This window comes from Anomaloglossus baeobatrachus, chromosome 11 (genome assembly GCF_048569485.1).
Source record: "Anomaloglossus baeobatrachus isolate aAnoBae1 chromosome 11, aAnoBae1.hap1, whole genome shotgun sequence".
Lineage (NCBI taxonomy): Eukaryota > Metazoa > Chordata > Amphibia > Anura > Aromobatidae > Anomaloglossus > Anomaloglossus baeobatrachus.
The window spans coordinates 177,626,766-177,650,685 of NC_134363.1; the positions used below are offsets into that span (position 1 = coordinate 177,626,766).

The following is a 23,920-nucleotide window of genomic DNA, read 5'->3' on the forward strand; positions in this document are numbered from 1 at the left end:
GACATTTTTCAATATTACAGTATTCAGGAGGCTCCATGCACATTACATTATTAGCAGATATTGGCAGATTGAGGCAAACCTTAGTCTAAAGTACATAGGTCGCTTAAAGGGGTTTTCCAGATTCCAGTTAACTGTTGTTCCCAGCTGCTGTTCTGTGCAAAAAAACAAACTGTGCTTAACCTCGAAAAGGAAAAAAAAAAGGGAAACTCACCACGTCTGTCCACCATTTGAAGCCAGGAGAAAACATGGCCGGTGGGGGCTGGATAACAGCTGGTGGAGCACAGCGAATAGGAGAAAAACGATACCCAAAGAGAGGCATTATAGTAGATAGGCACTCAACATTAAGAGATACGCCTTGCCGTTGGCTGATGGGCTCACATAAAACTGGCCATTTTTTGCTAAGTAGGTTACCCAAAAAGAGGCATTATAGTAGATAGGCACTCAATATTAAGAGATACGCCTTGACGTTGGCCGTTGGGCTCACATAAAACTAGCCATTTTTTGCTAAGTAGGATACCCAAAAAGAGGCATTATAGTACATAGGCACTCAACATTCAGAGATACGCCTTGATGTTGGCCGTTGGGCTCACATAAAACTGGCCATTTTTTTGCTAAGTTGGATACCCAAAAAGAGGCATTATAGTAGATAGGCACTCAACATTAAGAGATACGCCTTGCCGTTGGCTGTTGGGCTCACATAAAACCGGCCATTTTTTTGCTAAGTGTCTCAATTTTTGCTTTATTTTTTTATGAATTAAAAAAAAGGAAAGAATGTGCACAAAAAACAATAAAAGAATAACATATTTCATTTTTATTGAGTAAGATTAAATATCTTACAATTAATAGTAATTCCACGAATGGCCACTAGGTGGCACCACATTCAAATATAATTGTGGAACTGGTAGGGATATATATTTATGAAACTAATTATACAAATATCAAAAGAAATTATATTAAATGTCACAATTGTACAAACCTATTAATATTGCAAGAATTATTATTGCACAAAAATGGTTTAAAATTGCTCTGGGCCAATATTCATCGCTATCTGCATCCGGTGAATGGAAATAAAGGTGACGTCAGAAAGCGAAGGGCAGCAGACGAGCGGCGAGTGAGGGCTCGATGTGGCCAGTCCGTGGGCTAGACTGGAACAGCCAGATTCCGGATGTGACCCCGGGGCCGCACTTTGCCCAGCCCTGGTCTAGTGGGAAATGCAGGCAGCCTGCAGGATTTAGGAGAACACCTCACTCCTATACTTAGGGTTCCTTGTGTATGGTTATGACTCCGTGTGGGGTGCTGGACACTCACTTGGTTTTATGGGGCTCCGTCCACCTTCCCGTGCTCGGGCGGAGAGACCACTGCAAAGAAACCACACCACACCAGGGTTTTCTTAACCATACAAGCTTTACTTGTTCTTAACATCTTCATGGAAGACATGGCAACCGACATTCTCTCACCCTAGCTGGGGGGTACTCTTCGATTCTTCACCTAAGTCTTCCAATATGGGTATAGCAGCCGCTGCCCGGTACCCCAGTACTGTTCCCTCGTCTCTCTTCCCATTCCAGGATGGCTTAACTGAGCCATAGGCTTCGGACCTTTAGACGTGGCCTCAGGTGCTGGCACAAACCTTTGTACCTAGGCCCACGTCCTCTCTTTCCTCTTGCTCAAACACACTCTGTCTCTCGACTCTAAGATGGCCACATTTATGACTCTTTCTCCTCCCAAAAAGGTAATCTGTCAGCAGGTTTTTGCTACCTCATTTTAAAGAAGTATGATGTAGGCAAAGAGACCCTGAATCCAACAATGTATCACTTAGATTACTGGGTGCAGCCGTTCTGACAATATCAAAGATTTTTGTTTTCCCATGTAGCAGGGTCCATACAGCTGCCCCGCCCACTCCAGGCTCTCAGTGCGCATTCCCATTGATGGAAGCTGCTAATCACAGAATGGGGCAGAGTCGGACTTGAGCTCACTCCTGAGTCTACTAATGATAAAGCTAGGATGTGTAAGCTAACATTGCAGGTAAACAAAAACACACTTTGTGATAAGAAAAACATGGCTGAATTCTCTGTGTTAACTCTTACAGCATTCTGTCTTCAGATTACATAGCAAAAATCTGCTGACAGATTCCCTTTAACTATCGTTAACCCTTTCTCATCTGAAATCATATACCCGTACTAACCTAAGTTTACATTACCTAAAATAGCACTTGATGGCAACATTTTCAACTTAATGCGAAAACCTATCTGTCATGGTTCTGATCTGCGGTGTGCTCTTCTCCAGCAGAGCCAATACTCTGTTTTGTGCTCTGGAGGATGGGTTGTTTCCTGTCCTTGGGTCCTGTGTTGGTGATGGGAGGGGCAAGTCTCCAGGCGCCTCGTTCTGGGTGATTGCTCTGCTTCATTACGGAGCAACCTCACCTGGAATGCTGTCAGTCATAGTTCTTGCTCTCCAGTAAGTGCTTTGCTTTGATCTAGTCTTCCTACCCCGGACCTCTGTTACCTTTCTCCGTTCTGACTCTGACGCTACACCCCTGGCTTGTACCCTGACCTCGGCTCCGCTCTCCCCCTGTGTACCTTATGTGACTTCCTGGCTTCTGATCTCTGGCTTGTACTCTGACCTCGGCCCCACTTTCTCCCTGTGTACCTTACGTGACTTCCTGGCTTCTGACATCCGTCTCATACCCTGACCTCGGCTCCACTTTCTCCCTTTGTACCTTAAATGACTTCCTGGCTTCTGACCTCCGTCTCATACCCTGACCTCAGCACCACTCTCTCCCTGTGTACCTTACATGACTTCCTGGCTTTTGACCTCTGGCTTGTACTCTAACCTCAGCTCCGATTTCTCCCTGTGTACCTTACGTGACTTCCTGACTTCTGACCTCCAGCTTGTACCCTGACCTCGGCTCCGCTTTCTCCCTGTGTGCTTTACATGACTTCATGGCTTCTGACCTCTGGCTTGTACTCTGACCGCAGCTCCGATTTCTCCCTGTGTACCTTACGTGACGTCCTAACATCTGACCTCTGGCTCATACCCTGACCTCGGCTTCGCTTTATCTCTGTGTTCCATCATACGTGACCTCCTGGCTCCTGACCTCCACCTTCTTTGACTTCCCCACCACTAGTGGCATCTAGTGACACCTAGTGGTAGAACGTCACACTATCCAACTGGTACATATAGCTTATAACTTCAGATCATTATCACATACACATGAAATACAAGACAACCATCATTATATACGTTATTGGGGGGGAGTCGAGAATCTTCTACATCTGGGGGGAAAAGAGGGGGAAAATAAAATAAAAAAAGTTATGGCTATTTGAAGAAGGGGAGGAAAAAAGTGGTAAAAGGGTTTCAAAATGTGAATAGTCTAAAACAAAGTACAAATGTATGTAATTTGGTTTTATTCTTGGTGAACACATGAAATAATACAAAAAAAAGTTAAAAAAAATACAATAAAAAAAGTATAAAAATTGTCTTTTATTAAGGGGTTAAAGAGGATATTTTTATTGCAAAGATCTCGAAGTACAAAGTACATGTGATTAGTGGAGGAGAATCTGCGCAGCGCGGGGAGTGGGGACAGTGGTGACTCATCCTGACCGAAAGTGAAAGAGAAGGGACTTCCTGGAGCTGCGAGAAGAAGGCGACCACGTAAGTCTAGTGTGGACTGTGGAGTGGGACCTTTATTTGGCAAATGAGGGGTGACAGTGGGTGAATGTTTGACAACTACAACCCCCACCATTAACATAGGAAGTGATGCACAGAAATATATTGTTCTTGGATGTCAGATTTCCCAGGACCCAGATACGGAATGCGAGAGAACAAGATTTTACTGCAGAATTCTCGCCAGTAAGGAATGGGCTTTTCTGTTTCCTTGGGAGGGAGGGGTTGAGAATACGCCCCCAGGACTGTAAATTCCCATAATTGTAGTTTTGACTGACATCATTCCTATTACCATACAATATTCTGAAAAACAAGAAAAATATTCAAACAGAAAAATGCTAAACAACAAAAAAAAAACCATGCAATTCCGCCACTGTTTTGGGGTTTCAGACATTATTATTATTATTATTATTATTTTTATTATTATTTATTAAAAGAATCAAGTATTATTTTAAGTGGTGAAAAAAATCACAACTTTGAAAAAAAAAAAGGTTGGATGTAAGATCTGTGTGTCTCTCCCAGTAATATAGGCTGGATGTGAGGTCTGTGTGTCTCTCCCAGTAATATAGGCTGGATGTGAGCTCTGTGTGTCTCTCCCAGTAATATAGGCTGGATGTGAGGTCTGTGTGTCTATCCCAGTAATATAGGCTGGATGTGAGCTCTGTGTGTCTCTCTCAGTAATATAGGCTGGATGTGAGCTCTGTGTGTCTCTCCCAGTAATATAGGCTGGATGTGAGCTCTGTGTGTCTCTCCCAGTAATATAGGCTGGATGTGAGCTCTGTGTGTCTCTCCCAGTAATATAGGCTGGATGTGAGCTCTGTGTGTCTCTCCCAGTAATATAGGCTGGATGTGAGCTCTGTGTGTCTCTCCCAGTAATATAGGCTGGATGTGAGCTCTGTGTGTCTCTCCCAGTAATATAGGCTGGATGTGAGCTCTGTGTGTCTCTCCCAGTAATATAGGCTGGATGTGAGCTCTGTGTGTCTCCCCCAGTAATATAGGCTGGATGTGAGGTCTGTGTGTCTCTCCCAGTAATATAGGCTGGATGTGAGGTCTGTGTGTCTCTCCAGTAATATAGGCTGGATGTGAGCTCTGTGTGTCTCTCCCAGTAATATAGGCTGGATGTGAGCTCTGTGTGTCTCTCCCAGTAATATAGGCTGGATGTGATCTCTGTGTGTCTCTCCCAGTAATATAGGCTGGATGTGAGGTCTGTGTGTCTCCCCCAGTAATATAGGCTGGATGTGAGTTCTGTGTGTTTCTCCCAGTAATATAGGCTGGATGTGAGCTCTGTGTGTCTCTCCCAGTAATATAGGCTGGATGTGAGCTCTGTGTGTCTCTCCCAGTAATATAGGCTGGATGTGAGGTCTGTGTGTCTCTCCCAGTAATATAGGCTGGATGTGAGGTCTGTGTGTCTCTCCAGTAATATAGGCTGGATGTGAGCTCTGTGTGTCTCTCCCAGTAATATAGGCTGGATGTGAGCTCTGTGTGTCTCTCCCAGTAATATAGGCTGGATGTGAGGTCTGTGTGTCTCCCCCAGTAATATAGGCTGGATGTGAGTTCTGTGTGTCTCTCCCAGTAATATAGGCTGGATATGAGGTCTGTGTGTCTCTCCCAGTAATACAGGCTGGATGTGAGCTCTGTGTGTCTCTCCCAGTAATATAGGCTGGATGTGAGCTCTGTGTGTCTCTCCCAGTAATATAGGCTGGATGTGATCTCTGTGTGTCTCTCCCAGTAATATAGGCTGGATGTGAGGTCTGTGTGTCTCCCCCAGTAATATAGGCTGGATGTGAGTTCTGTGTGTTTCTCCCAGTAATATAGGCTGGATGTGAGCTCTGTGTGTCTCTCCCAGTAATATAGGCTGGATGTGAGATCTGTGTGTCTCTCCAGTAATATAGGCTGGATAGGAGGTCTGTGTGTCTCTCCCAGTAATATAGGCTGGATGTGAGATCTGTGTGTCTCGCTCAGTAATATAGTGTGGATGTGAGGTCTGTGTGTTTCTCCCAGTAATATAGGCTGGATGTGAGGTCTGTGTGTCTCTCCCAGTAATATAGGCTGGATGTGAGGTCTGTGTGTCTCTCCCAGTAATATTGTTACGGGGGCTGTCGGATAATAAGGGAATGGAAGGCTATCCGACAGCCAGGGTCCACCGTGCAGAGTTCTGCTGCAGAGTATGGCAGAGGATAGGGGAAACCTGTACCACCAAAGCGGTACTGACACTGTTGCGTCACAGTGTCACCAAGACCAATAGCGGCGTATACTGTTTAAGTCACAGCGACTACCTTATTAGCATAACATAGGAGTGGAAATGCAAAAGAGTGAGGAATACAACATAAAAGTGCAAAGAAGTCTCACAGTCTGTGAGCGTGAAAGCACCTGTCTCAGTTAACAGTCACAGAGACTAGGTGTAGTGTGTGCAATATGGCACCTACCTATGTCCGCTCCACTTGTGGTGCAAGGATACGGACAGCAGCAAGGCTGCTAGCTTGAAACTCCTGCCTATGACCGCTCCCCTAGTGTGCGAGGATATGGACTGCTGCCGGAGGCAGCGTAGTGGAGCGTTACCCTAGAAGGCAACGATCACCTAACCTACCTATGTCCGCTCCACTAAGATGCAAGGACACGGACAACAGTACGGCTGAAAGGTACAGGAGCGCTACCCTACCGATAGCGCTCACCTCAGAGTAGAACCACAAGGTCCAGTCAGACCATGTGCAGCAAGCACCTGCCTATGTCCGCTCCACTAAGGTGCGAGGATACGGACCACAGCATAAGCTGCAAGGTACAAGAGCGTTACCCTACCGATAACGCTCACCTAGATAGAATAGGTGCCGCAAGGGACATGCACAGAGCGTCTTCTCCTATGCAAGAACCAAGAGGACTGAGCGCCGAGCCGTGCGTCAGGGTCTTGTATAGACTCTGTGCCTCATCCAAGATGGAGGACACCAGCCAATCCGCTGCGAGAATCGTCAGCAATGACGTCACGCTGGCCTATCACAGAGCAAAGCGTCATAAGCACATGACCAGCGGCCAATCAGCTTAGAATGTGTCAGAGACATGTGTCCTCGTGTCAGCGATGATGTCACCCGCACATGTGCAGTGGCTCCAAGATAGGACTTAGTCTCCAGCGCTCGCACATGCTCAGTAGCATGGAATCAGAACATAGTCTCCAGCGCCACACAGACCTGGGACCAAGATATAGCATAGCCAGACCACAGCAAAGGATAAGGAGAAGCCCCTCTCCAGACTACCCTTTATATAGGCCGACATAGCCTCGGATTCTGGGATAGACAAGGGATAGACCCTGCCCTTTGGTGGAACAGAACCCGGCAAGAGGTCTATAGCACAGTCATAAGGCCTATGAGGTGGAAGAGTCTCAGCACCCTGTTTTGAAAACACATCAGCGAAATCCAAATAGGGTGTAGGTATGGGAGAGAGATCAGTTGATGCAACCGCAACGACCTTAGGTGGTAAGGGAAGACATTGGGACTGACATTTTGAACCCCAACTAATAATGCTGTCGGACTCCCAGTCAATGTGAGGAGCATGAGTCCGAAGCCATGGGAGACCCAGAAGAACGTCGTCTATACCCTCAGGCAAAACAAGAAAAGAAATCTCCTCTATGTGACCCTGAGACAGGGAAAGGCGCAAGGGAACTGTCCTCAATGTAATGGAGTCAGACAACATAGTTCCATTAACAACACGGACAGGAATAGGTGCCTCTAACATGATAGAGGGAATATTGTGTCTCTTTACAAATCCTGAGGACACAAAAGTCCCGTCAGCTCCGGAATCCACAAAAGCCATAATAGGCCATGTATTCTCAGAGAATGAGAGCTGACCTGGGACACTACACTTAGAGGGTGCAGAAGACGTCTCTAGTAACCCCCCTCTAATGGTCACTAGGCCTGGGAGTTTCCCTGACGGCTAGGACACTTGTTGGTATAGTGCCCAGCCTGACGACATATGTCACAGATAGGAGGGCCCGCCTTACGAGGTCGGGAAGTAGTATAGCCCAACTCCATAGGAGTAGGAGATGTCTCAGATACTGAGGAAGATGGAGAAGGAACCACAGCATCTGAACCAACTCGACGCTTGGAACGTGACAAGGTAACCTCGAGTCTACGTTCCTTATGGCGTACATCGATCCTAGTTGCTACCATAATTAAGTCCTCCAGGGAAGGAGGAACTTCCCGAATAGCAAGAGCATCTTTGACATAGCCTGCAAGACCTCTCCGGAAGATAGGTATTAACACCTTCTCAGGCCAGTCTAACTCTGCTACCAAGGTATGAAAAGCAATGGCATAAGAGCTGGTAGATAACGAACTTTGAGACAGATCTAGCAGTCTCAAAGCCGCATCATGGGTAACCTGCGGTCCCATGAACACCGCTTTAAGAGCATCAAGAAAGTCTTGATGTCTCTGAGTAACCACATCAGAGCGCTCCCATAAGGGAGTAGCCCACTCTAAGGCTTTATCCTGAAGCAGGGATATAACAAAGCCTACTTTGGACCTCTCTGTAGAGAAGCGAGCGGCATTAACCTCAAGGTGAATATGACACTGGCTTATGAACCCACGACAAGACCTGGCATCGCCAGAGTATCTGTTGGGTAGAGAAAGTCGTGGGTCATGTGGCGAAGACACCAAAGTTTGAGGTTTATCCTTTACAGTCTTGAGCCTTGCTTCAAGAAGCTGTATATACCAATGTAATTGTAGATACTCTGCCATCTCTGCCAGACCCTTGGCTCAGTCCTAATATTACAGGGGCTGTCGGACAATAAGGGAATGGAAGGCTATCCGACAGTCAGGGTCCACCGTGCAGAAATCTGCTGCAGAGTAGGGCAGAGGATAGGGGAAACCTGTACCACCAAAGCGGTACTGACACTGTTGCGTCACAGTGTCACCAAAGCCAATAGCGGTGTATACTGTTTAAGTCACAGCGACTACCTTATTAGCATAACATAGGAGTGGAAATGCAAAAGAGTGAGGAATACAACATAAAAGTGCATAGAAGTCTCACAGTGTGAGCGTGAAAGCACCTGTCTCAGTTAAAGGGGTTATCCGGCTTCTTTTGACTTTTTTTTTTTATTACCCTATTGGGCTACATTGGGGCAGGTAAGTAGATAGTGACCACTTACCTGCCCTGCTGTCAGCAACTCTCCCCCGGCTCAGAGTGGTCATGTGACCGCTCCTGCCGCGATTTTGCGGCTTCCGGTCATTTCATGTCAACATGGGCAGGGCCATGTTGACATGCAAATCTGGAACAGCATGTCGCCTCCCTGCTGCGCAGCTACAGTGTGATGAGCCCCGCCTCCCTTCCCTGCACCCTCCCACACATTCCCCCGCACTCTCCCCGCAACCTCCCCCTGCACTGCTGTGGGGTCTGTGACCTGGGGGCGCGGCCTGGCGGCAGCTGCCGTGGTGTCAGCGCCAGCACCGGGTCCCCTGCTCAGGATCACACATTCAAATGTACCGGCATCACAGATCACCGATCACAGATGCCGGTACATTTGAAAGCGCTGATGAGAGGGAGCGCAGCGCTGCTTCTCATCACTGTCCCGCTGTCTGTGCTCTCTTCAGCACAGCGGTGATGTCACTACTGTGCTGATATGGCCAGAGCACAGACAGCGCGCGAACGTGCAGGAGCGGCGGGGACCGAGGACGGGTGAGTATGTATTCCCTACATGTGTTCCCTATGGGGATGGGGGGTGCGTGCAGTATAGAGCCATATGTGTGTGTGTGTGCGGTGCAGAGCCATATGTGTGCGTGTGCGGTGCAGAGCCATACAGTTAGATCCAGAAATATTTGGACAGTGACACAAGTTTTGTTATTTTAGCTGTTTACAAAAACATGTTCAGAAATACAATTATATATATAATATGGGCTGAAAGTGCACACTCCCAGCTGCAATATGAGAGTTTTCACATCCAAATCGGAGAAAGGGTTTAGGAATCATAGCTCTGTAATGCATAGCCTCCTCTTTTTCAAGGGACCAAAAGTAATTTGACAAGGGACTCTAAGGGCTGCAATTAACTCTGAAGGCGTCTCCCTCGTTAACCTGTAATCAATGAAGTAGTTAAAAGGTCTGGGGTTGATTACAGGTGTGTGGTTTTGCATTTGGAAGCTGTTGCTGTGACCAGACAACATGCGGTCTAAGGAACTCTCAATTGAGGTGAAGCAGAACATCATGAGGCTGAAAAAAAAGAAAAAATCCATCAGAGAGGTAGCAGACATGTTTGGAGTAGCAAAATCAACAGTCGGATACATTCTGAGAAAAAAGGAATTGACTGGTGAGCTTGGGAACTCAAAAAGGCCTGGGCGTCCACGGATGACAACAGTGGTGGATGATCGCCGCATACTTTCTTTGGTGAAGAAGAACCCGTTCACAACATCAACTGAAGTCCAGAACACTCTCAGTGAAGTAGGTGTATCTGTCTCTAAGTCAACAGTAAAGAGAAGACTCCATGAAAGTAAATACAAAGGGTTCACATCTAGATGCAAACCATTCATCAATTCCAAAAATAGACAGGCCAGAGTTACATTTGCTGAAAAACACCTCATGAAGCCAGCTCAGGTCTGGAAAAGTATTCTATGGACAGATGAGACCAAGATCAACCTGTACCAGAATGATGGGAAGAAAAAAGTTTGGAGAAGAAAGGGAACGGCACATGATCCAAGGCACACCACATCCTCTGTAAAACATGGTGGAGGCAACGTGATGGCATGGGCATGCATGGGTTTCAATGGCAATGGGTCACTTGTGTTTATTGATGACATAACAGCAGAGAAGAGTAGCCGGATGAATTCTGAAGTGTACCGGGATATACTTTCAGCCCAGATTCAGCCAAATGCCGCAAAGTTGATCGGACGGCGCTTCATAGTACAGATGGACAATGACCCCAAGCATACAGCCAAAGCTACCCAGGAGTTCATGAGTGCAAAAAAGTGGAACATTCTGCAATGGCCAAGTCAATCACCAGATCTTAACCCAATTGAGCATGCATTTCACTTGCTCAAATCCAGACTTAAGACGGAAAGACCCACAAACAAGCAAGACCTGAAGGCTGCGGCTGTAAAGGCCTGGCAAAGCATTAAGAAGGAGGAAACCCAGCGTTTGGTGATGTCCATGGGTTCCAGACTTAAGGCAGTGATTGCCTCCAAAGGATTCGCAACAAAATATTGAAAATAAAAAAAATTTTTTTGAGTTTGGTTTATTTGTCCAATTACTTTTGACCTCCTAAAATGTGGAGTGTTTGTAAAGAAATGTGACAATTCCTACAATTTCTATCAGATATTTTTGTTCAAACCTTCAAATTAAACGTTACAATCTGCACTTGAATTCTGTTGTAGAGATTTCATTTCAAATCCAATGTGGAGGCATGCAGAGCCCAACTCGCGAGAATTGTGTCACTGTCCAAATATTTCTGGACCTAACTGTATATGTGCGTGTGCGGTGCAGAGCCATATATGTGCGTGTGCGGTGCAGAGCCGCATGTGCGGTGCAGAGCCCGATGTGCGTGTGGTGTGCAGAGCCATATGTGCGTGTGCGGTGCAGAGCCCGATGTGCGTGTGCGGTGCAGAGTCCGATATGCGTGTGCGGTGCAGAGCCCGATGTGCGTGTGCGGTGCAGAGCCCGATGTGTGTATGCGGTGCAGAGTCCGATATGCGTGTGCGGTGCAGAGCCCGATGTGCGTGTGCGGTGCAGAGCCCGATGTGCGTGTGCGGTGCAGAGCCCGATGTGCGTGTGCAGTGCAGAGCCCGATGTGTGTGTGTGTGGTGCAGAACCATATGTGCGCGTGTGGTGTGTAGAGCCATATGTGCATGTGCGGTGCAGAGCCCGATGTCGTGTGCGGTGCAGAGCCCGATGTGGTGTGCGGTGCAGAGCCCGATGTGGTGTGCGGTGCAGAGCCCGATGTGGTGTGCGGTGCAGAGCCCGATGTGGTGTGGGGTGCAGAGCCCGATGTGGGGTGGGGTGCAGAGCCCGATGTGGTGTGGGGTGCAGAGCCCGATGTGGTGTGGGGTGCAGAGCCCGATGTGGTGTGGGGTGCAGAGCCCGATGTGGTGTGGGGTGCAGAGCCCGATGTGGTGTGGGGTGCAGAGCCCGATGTGGTGTGGGGTGCAGAGCCCGATGTGGTGTGGGGTGCAGAGCCCGATGTGGTGTGGGGTGCAGAGCCCGATGTGGTGTGGGGTGCAGAGCCCGATGTGGTGTGGGGTGCAGAGCCCGATGTGGTGTGGGGTGCAGAGCCCGATGTGGTGTGGGGTGCAGAGCCCGATGTGGTGTGGGGTGCAGAGCCCGATGTGGGGCTGTTATTTGCAATGCTGTAGTAATAACAGGTCAGTGCTGAGGCTGAATACTGACAGGGACTGTGTGGGCAGGGGGCGAGGCTGGACAGTGAGGCCGGGCAGGGGGCGAGGCTGGACACTGAGGTCGGGCGGTGCCAGCTCTGACTGAGGTTTTGCACAGGAAGTGGTCAGTTTGCTGGAGCTGAATGTAAACAAAGAGCTGCAGAGAATAAAGGGTGAATTCAAGAGGAACAAAAGTTAGAAAACAAAAAATAACAATGTAGAGGTGTTTTATATGACAACACAGCACAGATTAGCTTAACAAACATTTTTGAGTTTATGTCGGACAACTCCTTTAACAGTCACAGAGACTAGGTGTAGTGTGTGCAATATGGCACCTACCTATGTCCGCTCCACTTGTGGTGCAAGGATATGGACAGCAGCAATGCTGCTAGCTTGAAACTCCTGCCTATGACCGCTCCCCTAGTGTGCGAGGATACGGGCTGCTGCAGGAGGCAGCGTAGTGGAGAGTTACCCTAGAAGGCAACGACCACCTAACCTACCTACAATATGTCCGCTCCACTAAGGTGCGAGGACACGGACAACAGTACAGCTGAAAGGTACAGGAGCGCTACCCTACCGATAGCGCTCACCTCAGAGTAGAACCACAAGGCCCAGTCAGACCATGTGCAGCAAGCACCTGCCTATGTCCGCTCCACTAAGGTGCGAGGATACAGACCACAGCATAAGCTGCAAGGTACAAGAGCGTTACCCTACCGATAACGCTCACCTAGATAGAATAGGTGCTGCAAGGGACATGCACAGAGCATCTACTCCTATACAGGAACCAAGAGGACTGAGCACTGAGCCGCGTGCGTCAGGGTCTTATATAGACTCTGTGCCTCATCCAAGATGGAGGACAGCAGCCAATCCGCTGCGAGAATCAGCAGCAATGACGTCATGCTGGCCTATCACAGAGTAAAGCGTCATAAGCACATGACTAGCGGCCAATCGGCTTAAAATGTGTCAGAGACATGTGACCTCGTGTCAGCGATGATGTCACCCGCACATGTGCAGTGGCTCCAAGATAGGACTTAGTCTCCAGCGCTCGCACATGCTCAGTAGCATGGAATCAGAACATAGTCTCCAGCACCACACAGACCTAGCATAGCCAGACCACAGCAAAGGATAAGGAGACACGCAGATCCCCAGAAACGGGAACCGTAACAAATATAGGCTGGGTGTGAGCTCTGTGTTTCTCTCCCAGTAATATAGGCTGGATGTGAGCTCTGTGTGTCTCTTCCAGTAATATAGGCTGGATGTGAGCTCTGTGTTTCTCTCCCAGTAATATAGGCTGGATGTGAGCTCTGTGTGTCTCTCCCAGTAATATAGGCTGGATGTGAGGTCTGTGTGTCTCTCCCAGTAATATAGGCTGGATGTGAGCTCTGTGTGTGTCTCCCAGTAATATAGGCTGGATGTGAGCTCTGTGTTTCTCTCCCAGTAATATAGGCTGGATGTGAGCTCTGTGTGTCTCTCCCAGTAATAAAGGCTGGATGTGAGCTCTGTGTGTCTCTCCCAGTAATATAGGCTGGATGTGAGCGCTGTGTGTCTCTCCCAGTAATATAGGCTGGATGTGAGCTCTGTGTGTCTCTCCCAGTAATATAGGCTGGATGTGAGCTCTGTGTGTCTCTCCCAGTAATATAGGCTGGATGTGAGGTCTGTGTGTCTCTCCCAGTAATATAGGCTGGATGTGAGCTCTGTGTGTGTCTCCCAGTAATATAGGCTGGATGTGAGCTCTGTGTTTCTCTCCCAGTAATATAGGCTGGATGTGAGCTCTGTGTGTCTCTCCCAGTAATAAAGGCTGGATGTGAGCTCTGTGTGTCTCTCCCAGTAATATAGGCTGGATGTGAGCGCTGTGTGTCTCTCCCAGTAATATAGGCTGGATGTGAGCTCTGTGTTTCTCTCCCAGTAATATAGGCTGGATGTGAGCTCTGTGTGTCTCTCCCAGTAATAAAGGCTGGATGTGAGCTCTGTGTGTCTCTCCCAGTAATATAGGCTGGATGTGAGGTCTGTGTGTCTCTCCCAGTAATATAGGCTGGATGTGAGCTCTGTGTTTCTCTCCCAGTAATATAGGCTGGATGTGAGCTCTGTGTGTCTCTCCCAGTAATATAGGCTGGATGTGAGGTCTGTGTGTCTCTCCCAGTAATATAGGCTGGATGTGAGCTCTGTGTGTGTCTCCCAGTAATATAGGCTGGATGTGAGCTCTGTGTTTCTCTCCCAGTAATATAGGCTGGATGTGAGCTCTGTGTGTCTCTCCCAGTAATAAAGGCTGGATGTGAGCTCTGTGTGTCTCTCCCAGTAATATAGGCTGGATGTGAGCGCTGTGTGTCTCTCCCAGTAATATAGGCTGGATGTGAGCTCTGTGTGTCTCTCCCAGTAATATAGGCTGGATGTGAGCTCTGTGTGTCTCTCCCAGTAATATAGGCTGGATGTGAGCTCTGTGTGTCTCTCCCAGTAATATAGGCTGGATGTGAGGTCTGTGTGTCTCTCCCAGTAATATAGGCTGGATGTAAGGTCTGTGTGCCTCTCCCAGTAATATAGGCTGGATGTGAGGTCTGTGTGTCTCTTCCAGTAATATAGGCTGGATGTGAGCTCTGTGTGTCTCCCAGTAATATAGGCTGGATGTGAGGTCTGTGTGCCTCTCCCAGTAATATAGGCTGGATGTGAGGTCTGTGTGTCTCTCCCAGTAATATAGGCTGGATGTGAGCTCTGTGTCTCTCCCAGTAATATAGGCTGGATGTGAGCCCTGTGTGTCTCTCCCAGTAATATAGGCTGGATGTGACCTCTGTGTGTCTCTCCAAGTAATATAGGCTGGATGTGAGCTCTGTGTGTCTCTCCCAGTAATATAGGCTGGATGTGAGCTCTGTGTGTCTCTCCCAGTAATATAGGCTGGATGTGAGCTCTATGTGTCTCTCCCAGTAATATAGGCTGGATGTGAGCTCTGTGCGTCTCTCCCAGTAATATAGGCTGGATGTGAGCTCTGTGTGTCTCCCCCAGTAATATAGGCTAGATGTGAGCTCTGTGTGTCTCTCCCAGTAATATAGGCTGGATATGAGGTCTGTGTGTTTCTCCCAGTAATATAGGCTGGATGTGAGCTCTGTGCGTCTCTCCCAGTAATATAGGCTGGATGTGAGCTCTGTGCGTCTCTCCCAGTAATATAGGCTGGATGTGAGCTCTGTGTGTCTCCCCCAGTAATATAGGCTAGATGTGAGCTCTGTGTGTCTCTCCCAGTAATATAGGCTGGATATGAGGTCTGTGTGTCTCTCCCAGTAATATAGGCTGGATGTGAGCTCTGTGTCTCTCTCCCAGTAATATAGGCTGGATGTGAGGTCTGTGTGTCTCTCCCAGTAATATAGGCTGGATGTGAGGTCTGTGTGTTTCTCCCAGTAATATAGACTGGATGTGAGGTCTGTGTGTTTCTCCCAGTAATATAGGCTGGATGTGAGGTCTGTGTGTCTCTCCCAGTAATATAGGCTGGATGTGAGCTCTGTGCGTCTCTCCCAGTAATATAGGCTGGATGTGAGCTCTGTGTGTATCTCCCAGTAATATAGGCTGGATTTGACCTCTGTGTGCATTCCCTCTATATGTTCCTCTATGCAACTGCAGACTTGTAAATCCTCACATTGCACGCCCTGTGCGCTGTAAGTATAATGACTAGACTGTTTCCAGCCTCGCACAATACACTCCCATTGAGCAAGGTGCTGCCCATGTAGTCGGACTCTCTCCGACAGTCTGCATATCACAGACTTGTGGCTACATGACTGCCTTTCTTGTCTCTGACAATGGAAAATCCTTGCAGTGCACAGTGTGCGCGATGTGAGGCTTTACAAGTCTGCAGTCACATAGTGACACAGAGTGACTGCAGACTCGTGGATTTAGACCGGACGACCCCTTAAATCTATTTAGAAAGTTGTAGAACTTTACATTTAGGAAAAAAATGAACAATAAAAATATTCTGTGCAATTTTGTAAATATCAGTTCTCGTTCCTTTTCATACACTTTTGTCACTTTTTTTCCTATTACGGTCAGGTCTCGGGTCTGATATTGGGCGAAGAAACTAATGAAAATTACAGATTTTTTCCCATCTTCAAAACCCTTCAGCAACAAAGGTAAGTGCTGGACCACAATCTGAAGATGTTGTACATGTATGTCTTGTCAGCAACCTGGATTAATCACATTGACATTGAATGAGGTTGTCAGCTCCATTTTTAAAGTTATCAGAGGGAATGGATCTTATTAGGGATCCTGATACATTCATTGGAGTCCTTCTCCTCCACCGCCTCTGGACCAGAAGTGATGGATCCCCTGCATCTGCTGGTCGGATGTCATCACCTCCAGCGGACACCGGTGGAGCGGCATATTCATGTGATGGGAGATGTGGATTCCCTTGAAAAACCGACCCTGTGCATGCGCAGTTTTTCTCCATTCATTTCCATGGGCAATATTTGAAACTACTATATTAATATAGAGAGAGCCACGCATGCGCAGATAGATGGTAACATCCTTTAAAGTTCACCTTCACACTGGCCACGCATGTGTAGCTCACTTTACTCATTGGTATGGGCAATTGTCAAGCTACCACCAGGGGGCGCTGGGACTCAGGTAGAGATAGACTTCTCAGTGCAGTAATACAGAGACTTACTAGAAGTCGCTAACAAGAGCAGGGATAGTCGATCAGCCAAGGTCTATTCCGGGATGTCACGTCTGTGCAGAAGAGTAATCAAGCCAAAGTCAGATAACCGAGCCGAGGTGGGATGCCGGGAGGACAAGTAAACACTGGGGAGGGAAAAGGAAAGGACACGGAAGAAGACCAGAGACAGGAGGACTTACAGAGGTCAGGTCGGGCAGGAGAAACGGATGTCAGGACGGGAAAGAGGAACGGTACCGGGTAGGAGGAATGGAGGTCAGGGCAGGCAGGAGGTCAGGACGGGAAGGAGGGATGGAGGTCAGGTTGGACAGGAGGGACGGAGGTCAGGTCGGAAAAGAGGAACGGACGTTACGTCAGGCAGGAAGAATGGAGGTCAGGATGGGAAGGAGGAACGGTACCGGGTAGCAGGACTAGAACAGAGAACTCTCACAGGAACAGTTGCATGTAGCAAAGACGAAAATATTACTGCCGGCATTCTGGTGGAGTCCACACCAAAATAAGGTGGTTTGAGTGCTGAAACGAGGAACCACCGAGCAAATCCCTCCAACAAGACTAACCCCCATTGGAGTCCTGCCGCAGTCATGACAGCAATTTTTCGAAAACTACTAAGTAAACTGAAGGCGTCACATCTGCATGAATAAATGGGAACACCCACACCGTCCGTGCAGTGTTGGCTGCGCATGTGCAGCTCTCTCCATTCGGTACTATGGAAGCTCTAAAAATTGCCAACTCGTTCGCACTTTACTGAACTTCTATATAACTGAATGTAGAGAGCCGCGCATGCGCACAGAAATGGGAACAAACCTTGCAGATCACATCTTTCAACCAAAACTAAGAAAAAAAATCTAAATTCTGGGTGAAAGCAGGACATTTCTGAGGACTGGAGAGGAAACATAGAGTCCTCATATTTGGGTGGAAGAGAAAACAAAATGTTTTGATAATTGCTTTTCTGTGTAGTGCATTGCTTCTATTTTCCTAAATTTGCTTCTATAGAAATACTGGGCTTGTTATTTTGCTAAAAACCTGGTTCAATCTCACCGCAAGATCCACCAAGAAACCATAGCAAATTGTGCAACTACATGGCATACTTCTCTCTGTAGGGCTAATACGGCGCATGCGCAGTGAATACCAACTATACTGCTGTATGTATATGTGCTGAAATTTTCTGCCACATTACATTGTCCATTCATTGTTTCCTATAGAAAAAGAGTCCCCCGTCTGTACCCCATCCAGCAGCAACGCAGAACAACAGGAGGAAAATATGTCTGTCCCCGGAGTCAGTGGAACCATCACAATACAAACACCCAGGAAAAAAAGGGAAAGGTTTACTGACGCTGAAAACCAGAAACTCGTAGACACCATCCTAGTGCACGTTGAGCGACTCTTCGGGCCTAAGCCGGTCAACGCACTCGGCAGAGCGGCCATCTGGGATACGGTGGTGAACGAGGTTAATAAAATAGGTGATCTGAGGCGCACAGTTCCGGAATGCAAGAAGCGATGGCATGACTACAAGAGGAAAATCAAGCAAGCTATTGAAAATTTGAAGAAGCAGCCTTCAACGAATGGACAGATGATTCCCCTTTCAGAGATCTTCACCAGACGACAGCTAAAGGTCGCTGAGTTCTTTAAATTGGACGCAATCGACGTCCCCAAAAATGAAATGCAGGACGAGTCTTCATCAGATATCGGTAAATATATCAAAACATCATCATTCATGGTCATGTCAGGCTATCGAAGGAGTTGGGATGTCCGGGTCTGAGACAGTTGTTCACTCGATCTATTATTTTTGATGATCATTATCAACATTAGATCAGTGAGGGCCTGACACCCGAGACCCCCAAAATCAGCTGATACCGGCGGCAAGGCTACTGAAAGTATAGTGTGCTGTGCCGAAATGCCACAGCTCCGAACTTGAGTACTGCAGATACTGAGTTCAATGGGACAGGTGTAATGCTCATGGGTGAGGATCCACTGGGCCGCAGCACCCGGTACACCTGAGGGGTGTGACTTAGGTGCACACCGGGCAGGGCCGGCGTCAGCACGCGGCATACCTGGGCAAATGCCGGGGCCCTGGAGAGCCGGGGGGGCCCACTCGGCCTCGTCAGTTCTGGTGCCCCTTGGCCGGGGCCCCCTCGCCTTAGTTCTGCTGCCCCCCGGGCCGAGTTCCGCAGTCCTCGGCAGGAATCTGCAGCGCGTCCCTTTAAGGCGCGCAGACTTCCTGGTTTGAACTTCATCTGTGGGCGGAGCTACCGACCGGCCTGCTCAGTCCCACAGATGAAGGAGTTGCAGTGCAGTGCCAGCCAGCGACCCCCAGCACAGCGTGTCCCTCCGGCGCTGTGTGGGCCCCCTGTCCGGCGCTGTGTGGGCCCCCTCTCCGGCGCTGTGTGGGCCCCCTCTCCGGCGCTGTGTGGGCCCCCTCTCCGGCGCTGTGTGGGCCCCCTCTCCGGCGCTGTGTGGGCCCCCTCTCCGGCGCTGTGTGGGCCCCCTCTCCGGCGCTGTGTGGGCCCCCTCTCCACCGTGACCTGAGAGGTATGTGCCCTCCCCGCCCCCGATTTATGGGCCCTGGGGAGCTGTATGGGCTTCTCCCCCCTTAGGTGTATGCCCTGCCCCCCGGTGCTGTATGTGCTGGCCCCTGGAGCTGTGTGTGTGGGCCCCACAGATTTACGTGTGTGTCTGTATGTATGTAGCAGAGCTATGTGTGTATGTATGTAGCAGAGCTATGTGTGTATGTATGTAGCAGAGCTATATGTGTATGTATGTAGCAGATTCATGTATGTATGTAGCAGAGCTATGTGTGTATGTATGTAGCAGAGCTATGTGTGTATGTATGTAGCAGAGCTATATGTGTATGTATGTAGCAGATTCATGTATGTATGTAGCAGAGCTATATGTGTATGTATGTAGCAGATTCATGTATGTATGTAGCAGAGCTATGTGTGTATGTATGTAGCAGAGCTATGTGTGTATGTATGTAGCAGAGCTATATGTGTATGTATGTAGCAGATTCATGTATGTATGTAGCAGAGCTATGTGTGTATGTATGTAGCAGATTCATGTATGTATGTAGCAGAGCTATGTGTGTATGTATGTAGCAGATTCATGTATGTATGTAGCAGAGCTATGTGTGTATGTATGTAGCAGATTCATGTATGTATGTAGCAGAGCTATGTGTGTATGTATGTAGCAGATTCATGTATGTATGTAGCAGAGCTATGTGTGTATGTATGTAGCAGATTCATGTATGTATGTAGCAGAGCTATGTGTGTATGTATGTAGCAGATTCATGTATGTATGTAGCAGAGCTATGTGTGTATGTATGTAGCAGATTCATGTATGTATGTAGCAGAGCTATGTGTGTATGTATGTAGCAGATTCATGTATGTATGTAGCAGAGCTATGTATGTAGCAGAGCTATGTATGTAGCAGAGCTATGTGTGTATGTAGCAGAGCTATGTGTGTATGTATGTAGCAGAGCTATGTGTGTATGTATCCAGCAGAGCTGTGTATGTATCCAGCAGAGCTGTGTGTGTATGTAGCAGAGCTATGTGTGTGTGTATGTAGCAGAGCTATGTGTGTATGTATCCAGCAGAGCTGTGTATGTATGTAGCAGAGCTATGTGTGTATGTATGTAGCAGAGCTATGTGTGTATGTATCCAGCAGAGCTGTGTATGTATGTAGCAGAGCTATGAGTGTATGTAGCAGAGCTATGTGTGTATGTATCCAGCAGAGCTGTGTATGTATGTAGCAGAGCTATGTGTGTATGTATGTAGCAGAGCTATGTGTGTATGTATCCAGCAGAGCTGTGTATGTATGTAGCAGAGCTATGTGTGTATGTATGTAGCAGAGCTATGTGTGTATGTATCCAGCAGAGCTGTGTATGTATGTAGCAGAGCTATGTGTGTATGTAGCAGAGCTATGTGTGTATGTATCCAGCAGAGCTGTGTGTGTCTGTATGTATGTATCTAGCAGAGTTGTGTTGTGTGTGTCTGTATGCATGTATGATGTGTATCTATGTATGTCAGTGTATATGACTGTATAGATATGTCAGTTCTATACGTATTTTTGTGAGTTTGTCTTTAAATATGTATATGTATGTGTACGTATGTGTGTGTCTGCGTGTGGATGGGGCCCACCGGGACTCTTCCGCCCAGGGCCCACAAAAACCTGGAGCCGGCCCTGACACCGGGTTTTCATCAGAGCTTCCAATGATGAGGATTGACTGGGCTGTCGGTAGCCACTAATTGCCACTCAGGTTGACTTGGTGCTGTGACAGCTGACCCCAGAGGTATGGACACTGGCAGTCTCGGCTAAGGCAGATGCAGCTGGGACGGTGGATGTGGCTGGCAAGTCTGATATTGTAAGTTGCAGAAGCAGGTATGGCATGTGTAGCTAGGTGCAGCAGCGGTTGACCGGTATATCGAACGATGCAGCAGGAGCGGCCGGTACTACGAAATAGACAGGTGTAAGTAACACAGCAGCAGCACATACAGTAGGTAAGGGACCTGCACAACTAGCAATGTGCCTCTAACACCAGACCACGCCATCCAGGCACCTCCCACAAGGGGAGGGCGCCCCAAACACATAGTGCCTCCCAGCCACAGGCTGAGATGCTCCTCCTTAAGAATAACCGTGCAGGCCCTGGGAGCTGGCAGCAGGGACAGGGGATGGGGCAGCCAATGCTGAGAGCCCGGTAGGGTGAGTAGTTGAAGACAGTGCAGTGACGCCGATGGCGACATGACAACATCTTCCTTTTAATTGACAGACCCCCTGCTCTATCTACCCCAGCTGCACTGATATATTCACTTTATGGGCATTCCCATCTCATAAGTGATGGCATTTGCTAATATTTGCCATCAACTCATGATCTCTGTGGGTCCGATCTCTTCTGAGTATGACAGGATTCACCGCTGTGTCCTCTTCACAGCCTCCCCTTTACACAGGGTCGTTCCTGGCTAGCCTCAAGGGCAATAGAAACACAATTCACTCATATTGAGCCCCTTTCCTTAGTATAGGTCATTAATAACAGTCCAACACCCGGCACCCCCACCGACCAGCTGTTCTTGATCCCGGCAGCGGCTGGATTTTGGCAGTTGCCAATTTGAACAACTCAACACCATCCATTGTGCATTGTCCGCTGCCGGGTACTACAGGTCCTATTCACCCGGCTGCGGCCACTACACAGATGACGGACTTTCCTGTTCACCTTGGCAACTGCTAACATTCAGCCACTGGCGGCATCGAGAACAGCTGATCGGTATCGGTGGGGGTGCCGGGTGTCGGACCCTCGCTGACCTGATACTGATGACTTATCTTAACGATAGAACATCAATATAAACTTAGTGGAGAAACCTCTAACTCCAAGAGCATGAAAATAATTTTAATTTTGGAAACTTTTTTTTCCAGCCAAATCCCTTCAAGGCATGGTTATATAATACAGCTTAGATTTGTGCATAAATATTCCTGACCATAGCGGTAGTCCATGGCTGGACGAGAGGGCTCCTCCCTTTGCGTCTGCAGTTATTGGCCCCTTCTGATTTGTACCCGGTGCAACGTCCTAATTGGAAAATGTGGCCCCGCACCCACAAACCAGAGGAAGAACCGAGAAAGCCGGCAGGTAGTATGAGGTTCACCGAGCTCAGGTTTGGCAGCCGCAGACTACCGACATGGCAGCTGGACCATGGTCATGTAAAACTCTAATAAATTTAGTTTCCCCCACAATGAAGGTCATCTCCTGATCAGTTCCATCTCGACCGGTGACCGGCTGAAGTCCTGCACCTTAGCCGATCATTTGTCTGCCTGAAGACTGGAAAGTGGGGGGAGGCTCCTGCTGCAGCCAGTTGTTAGTAGAAAGGAGGTGGGTCAAGGCTCAGCTCTTGAGAGATTTCTTTACATATTGGGTTGAAGAAAATGAGATTAAGGAGGAACGGAAGGGATAGTTTTTCATTAATTTTTGCTCTTTCTAAGCCGTTCCTGATATTAATATATTTTTTTTCTCCCGGTTTGTTTCCTTTAGGAGAATGTGCTTCAACTAACGACTTTTTGTTGCCCACCTCCTATATTATCGAGTCTGATGATGACTTAATGCCCAGCCAAAACCATCCCGTCCTGCCGATGACGTCCTTGCCAAGTACCAGTCACCAGGAGAAGGTCATTTCTCAGTCTCATGAGGAGCCTCAGGCCGTGAGAGAACCGGCTGACGCTCCCAAACCCAAGGCGGTGAATAAGTCCACACCGGTGCCATCCAAAGCCGCTGAGACCCAACTGCTCCTGGAGGCTCAGATGGATCAGTTATCTGCTCAGCAGGACGACGTGATGGAGGCGCTGAAGAGTGTTCAGAAGAGCCTGGCCGAGAGCCTGACCACCCAGAACAAGATGTACAGCCTGGTGAAGGGCAGCTTCCTGGAGCTGCAGAAAACCCTCCTATCCGGCCAGAAGGCCTCGCGTGACCGTAGCGGCATGCTGGAGCTCAGTCTGAACAGTCTCCACGCCAAACTGGATGAGATTAACAGCGCCCTGCGAGTCAAACAGCTTCAAGACATCATGTCCAGCGACGAGTCCGAGCCGAGCGCAAGCGGCTCCCAGGAGACGGGGTCTGCTCCGACCACCGGGTATATGCCGGCAGCAACGTATACGTCACTAACAACATATACGTCACCAACAACGTATACTCCGACCAATGCAAAACCAAGGAAGAGGCCATCGGACAAGAACCAATCACTGACGGGGTCAATGAAGAAGATTAAAAAGTCAAAATGAAAATAACAAAAAAAGAAGATCCCTCATCTGGAACCAAAGGGTCAATGTGACCGCACGCAGATTGGGACCACTACTAGTGATTTTTTTTTCATGGTATCAGATAAGGGTTAAAAATAGAAGTGTTGGGATAGTTTAGTTTTTTGTGCTTTTTCTGCATTTAATATATATTTTAAAGGGGTTTTCTGGGCAAAGAAGGGAATTTTGTTTACTTACCGTAAATTCCTTTTCTTCTAGCTCCAATTGGGAGACCCAGACAATTGGGGTGTATAGGCTATGCCTCCGGAGGCCGCACAAAGTATTACACTAAAAGTGTAAAGCCCCTCCCCTTCTGCCTATACACCCCCCGTGCTCCCACGGGCTCCTCAGTTTTGGTGCAAAAGCAAGAAGGAGGAAAAAAATTATAAACTGGTTTAAAGTAAATTCAATCCGAAGGAATATCGGAGAACTGAAACCATTCAACATGAACAACATGTGTACACAAAAAAACAGGGGCGGGTGCTGGGTCTCCCAATTAGAG

General features: G+C 48.2%; 1 protein-coding gene across 1 annotated transcript; it reads left to right on the forward strand.

Annotated features, from left to right (window-relative positions):
- Positions 1–3,605: 3,605 nt before the first annotated feature.
- On the forward strand, positions 3,606–23,660 carry LOC142256391 (uncharacterized). The gene is made up of 4 exons (XM_075328050.1): positions 3,606–3,651; positions 16,029–16,108; positions 17,850–18,335; positions 22,661–23,660. Exons 2-4 carry the CDS (start codon positions 16,060–16,062, stop codon positions 23,401–23,403), a joined length of 1,278 nt encoding a protein of 425 aa, XP_075184165.1. The 5' UTR covers positions 3,606–3,651; positions 16,029–16,059; the 3' UTR covers positions 23,404–23,660.
- The last annotated feature ends 260 nt before the right edge of the window (positions 23,661–23,920 follow it).